We start from the raw sequence: 3998 nt of genomic DNA, 5'->3' as shown, positions 1-3998 counted from the left end.
GGTGGCCGAGAGCGGCCACTGCACTCTAGTCTGGGCGACCGAGTGAGACTCCAACTCAAAAATAAATAAATAAATAAAAGGCTGGGATGCACCTGAGGAAATCTGCAGGAGAAAGAGCGGCCTGGGACACTTCTGAAAGCAGAACTGAGGACTGAGGTCCAGGGAAGGATCTGTGGAGAGAAAGCTGTAAACACTGGATCTCCATAGGAGACAGGAGCTGCGTCATTGGGAGTTTTGGGAAATGAACTTTTCACTCCTTTCTTGTAACATCTCTGTTGTTTTGTTTTGTTTTGAGTTGGAGTCTCACTCAGGTTGGAATGCACAGGGAGAACTCATCTCCCCAGAAAGTTAAAAAATTAGCCAGGTGTGGTGGCATACATCTGTAGTCCTAGCCACTCAGGAGGCTAAGGCGGAAGGCTCACTTGAGCACAGGAGGTCAAGGCTTTGGTGAGCTGTGATCGTGCCACTGCACTCCAGCCTGGGCTAGTGAGACCCTGACTCCAACAACCAAAAAAAAAAGCGATGATCCCTATTGTGGGTGGGGATACATTTGTACATTGTCAGTGGAAATGGGGGTTGCTAGAGCTGTTTAGAAGGCACGATGGCCACCTCATTTGTATCCTAATTAGAACAAATACCAAAAAATTGTTTTGCGACAATTGGAACACTAACTGACCTATTAGATGATGATGTTAAGGAATTATCTTTAAAAGTTTAGGTATAATAATATTATGGTTAATTTTTAAAGAGTCTTTTATTTAGATTCATACTGAAATAATTACTGGGAAATAAGAGTGTTGGGAGCTGATGGTATAGAGTCAGGGGTCGGTCAATTACAGCCACAGGTTTTGAAAATGAAGCTCATTGGAATATAGCCATGCTCATTCATTGACAAATTCCTTTAGTACCGGCCAGGGCTGCTTTGTGCTGCAAGGGTGGAGCTAAATGGTTGCGATGGACACCATGTGGCCTGCAAAGCCTAAAATATCTGCTAACTGGCTCTTTACAGAAGATACTTGCGACCCCTCGTCCGTTGGAAACATGTTTGGCCAAAAATTCATAATAGTTGATGCTGGGTCTATATGAGGGCTTATTAGACTAGTCTTCATATTTGTATATGTTTGAGTTTTTCCATATTGGAAGGTTAAAAAAAAACACTTTGACACAGTAATCTCACTCCTAGGAATCTATCCCTCGGACACGAACGCATCAATTAATAAAGATATATGGCCTGGTGTGGTGGGTTGCTCCTGTCATCCCAACACTTTGGGAGGCAGAGGCAAGAGGATTGTCTGAGCCCAGGGGTTCAACACCAGCCCGGGCAACTTCATGAGAACTTGTCTCTATAATACATTTTTAAAAGTTAGGCGAGCATGGTGGCACATGCCTGTGATTCCAGCTACTTGGCAGGCTTAGGCAAAAGGATCGCCTGAGCCCAGCAGGTGGAGACAGCAGTGGCCGTGACTGTACCACTGCACTCCAGCATGGGTGACAGAGTGAGACTCCAACTCAAAAAAATAGAGCGTTCACTAAATAGTCTACAGTGGTAAAAAAGAAAAACTGGAAATAAATTGATTGCCTACCAGTATAGGAATGCTTGTGTAAATCATATCCACCCACACCATGGAATAGTATGTTTTCTTTTTAAAGAATGAGCTAGAGTTTGTACAGTCCACTTGGAGAATTTTCCACGAGATATTTTCTTTCTTTTTTTTAACCCCATGATAGATTACCATGAGATTTTTTTTCAAGTGAGAAAAGCAAGATGAAGAAAGTCTGTACACGACAATCCCATTTTTATAGAATGATGGCAAAATTAACCCCTTTGGTATGTAGGTTTGTGGGGGGGTGTGGATGGTTGTGTAGGACACATAACAGGTTGTTAACATGGGTTGGGGTAGAATGATGTCTGTGAAAGGGGGAAGCAAGCAAAACAGAAAAAGGAAAAAAACCTACGTGTACGGTGCTATCTCTGTGTTTGTGCAAATGATACTCCTATGTATATGTGCTGTGCTAGCTTAAACAGAGAATTAGGATTTTAAAAACAACTGGAAAGGAGTGAATATTTTAATATCCTTTGATGTGATTAAGGAGGTAGAAGGATTTTGCTTAGGAGTTGGAAAATGCCCAAGAGTAGGAAAACAAAGACAAAGTGGCCAGCCAGGGTGTTTTAGAGGGGAGAGGGGCCGGTGGGTGGTCTTGGGCCACAGTTGCTCCCTGATCTCTGAGCTTCTTCCTCCCGCTCCAGGAGAAATAATGTTTCCCTGGGGGATGAAAAGCATCTCTTTGTGCTCACTTTAATTGCCATGTTGCTGTGCCAAGGGAGTGAGTGGCAGGCGGGCCCAGCAGCTGGGCATCGCCAGTGCCAGCCAATGGCGCCCGCTCCCTTCAGACAGCCTGGCCAGCTGGCCTGGCAGCACTGCCCACCTCTGCCCCCAGCCGGGCGCCTGAAGAGGAACCGGCTGCCCTGGGGCCAGGGGTTCAGCCGAGGGAGAGGGAGAGGCAGAGGCCGTCCCTGGAGGAGGGAGGGGGAAGGGGCGGGCACCTGGGAGGGTCTCAGCTCTCAGAGGCTTATTCTTCTCATCCTCCTTTCTCCCCCTTCGCTTGTTTTTCAGACTGTCAGCATCAATAAGGCCATTAATACGCAGGAAGTGGCTGTAAAGGAAAAGCACGCCAGAAATATCCTTTTGGATGGTGCCGGGGGGTCAAATCGTGGGGACGAAGGTCAGGACGAGGCTCCCATGCTCGGCTCCAGGAAGGGACACCCCACTCGCCCAGGCCCCTGCAGCTTCCTTTGGCCGCAACAGGCTCTCAGTGCTGGCCACAGAGACCACAGACCGTCAGTCCAGGTGGCAGGGACCAGAGAGGCCATCCAGCCTGGGCCTTTCAACTCACCCAGGATCCGGCTTCTCTCCCGAGGACGTAGGCTTTTCAGAACCTCGAGCCCCTTGAAAGGCGCTTTCCTTTGAGAGATCCCCTCGAGGTCAAGAGGGATTTCCATCTGTGTTGTCAGAGTCCTCTAGGCCCTGCGCTTTGCCCACTGGGCCACACTGATCCCCCCCCGGGGGGGGCACATGGCCACCTTCTTTTCTGAGCATGAAAAAGAAAGTCTCAACTTTAGTGGCTGATTGGCCTTCAACTGAGGCAGGGACTCGAGGATGAGAGGAAGGTCTACCCTCGTGAGCAGATTCAGCCTATGCCAGAGAGGAGGAGACGGAACCTCAGAGTGGACCGGGGAACGGTGATTTGATTGAGAGCCCTTTGCCCAGCCCACTCCACCAAGTCAGCAGTCACCACCCTGGGCCTGTGGCTTTGTGGAGAGGTGCAGACAGGCTCTGGCCAATAGATCCTTGAGTGTAGAGGTGTGGCATCCAGGAGCTGGAGGGCTCAATCCTCAAAGGCTGAAGAAAAGAGGTGCGGGCGGAGCTAAGCCTTGATCTCCATGCTGAAGCAGAGCAGGGTAGAATTCTGGGCAAGTGGAGGCTGGGCTTCAGTCTGCCATGGGAAGCTCCTTCTTGCCTGGCTCTTGGTTGCTGTGTCGCAGCCAGACAGGCCAGAGCAGCTTGTCTTGCAGCCATCCAGCCTCAGCCCCTGGAGGAGACCAGTTTGGATGGCCAGAGAAGTTCAGCATTGCTCAGCGAGGTGCATGAACCGCTCTTTGCTGAGTGAAAGCAGCTTGCCTTTCGTGGGAAGATGCTTTGGCTGGAATTAGGGCTTTGCTGTAGGGTAACCCAGAAGTCCAGCCCAGCAGCAAGCCTAGCTAGCTCTTGCATTTTTTCCCCCAGAGACGTACAGTCCCCTTGCTTTACCGAATCATGTTTGGTACCCTTGCCATGATTAAAACCAAACCAAGGAAAGCCTTTATTTTAAGTGGCCTTTTTATTTTGATTTTTCTCGGAGGGAATGACTCAGTCCTGACCCCTGCCCGCTAAGAATTTGTGATCAGCCGGGCTCGGTGGCTCAGCCTGTAATCCCGCGCCTTTGGGAGGCTGAGGTGA

At 49.3% G+C, this 3998-nt stretch overlaps 1 protein-coding gene across 1 annotated transcript in view; it reads left to right on the top strand.

The window, feature by feature from the left end:
* The window catches only part of HIP1 (huntingtin interacting protein 1), a 70161-nt gene that overhangs the window by 4750 nt on the left and 61413 nt on the right, over positions 1–3998 (top strand). Inside the window, exon 2 of the mRNA XM_008048464.2 lies at positions 2616–2679. Coding sequence (XP_008046655.1) covers positions 2616–2679 — 64 coding nt within the window. The remainder of the gene's footprint in view (positions 1–2615; positions 2680–3998) is intronic.

This window comes from Carlito syrichta, unplaced genomic scaffold, assembly GCF_000164805.1.
Source record: "Carlito syrichta isolate Samal-C Ts95f unplaced genomic scaffold, Tarsius_syrichta-2.0.1 Scaffold123615, whole genome shotgun sequence".
In the NCBI taxonomy this organism is placed as follows: domain Eukaryota; kingdom Metazoa; phylum Chordata; class Mammalia; order Primates; family Tarsiidae; genus Carlito; species Carlito syrichta.
This window is presented reverse-complemented; position numbering and strand designations above follow the sequence as displayed.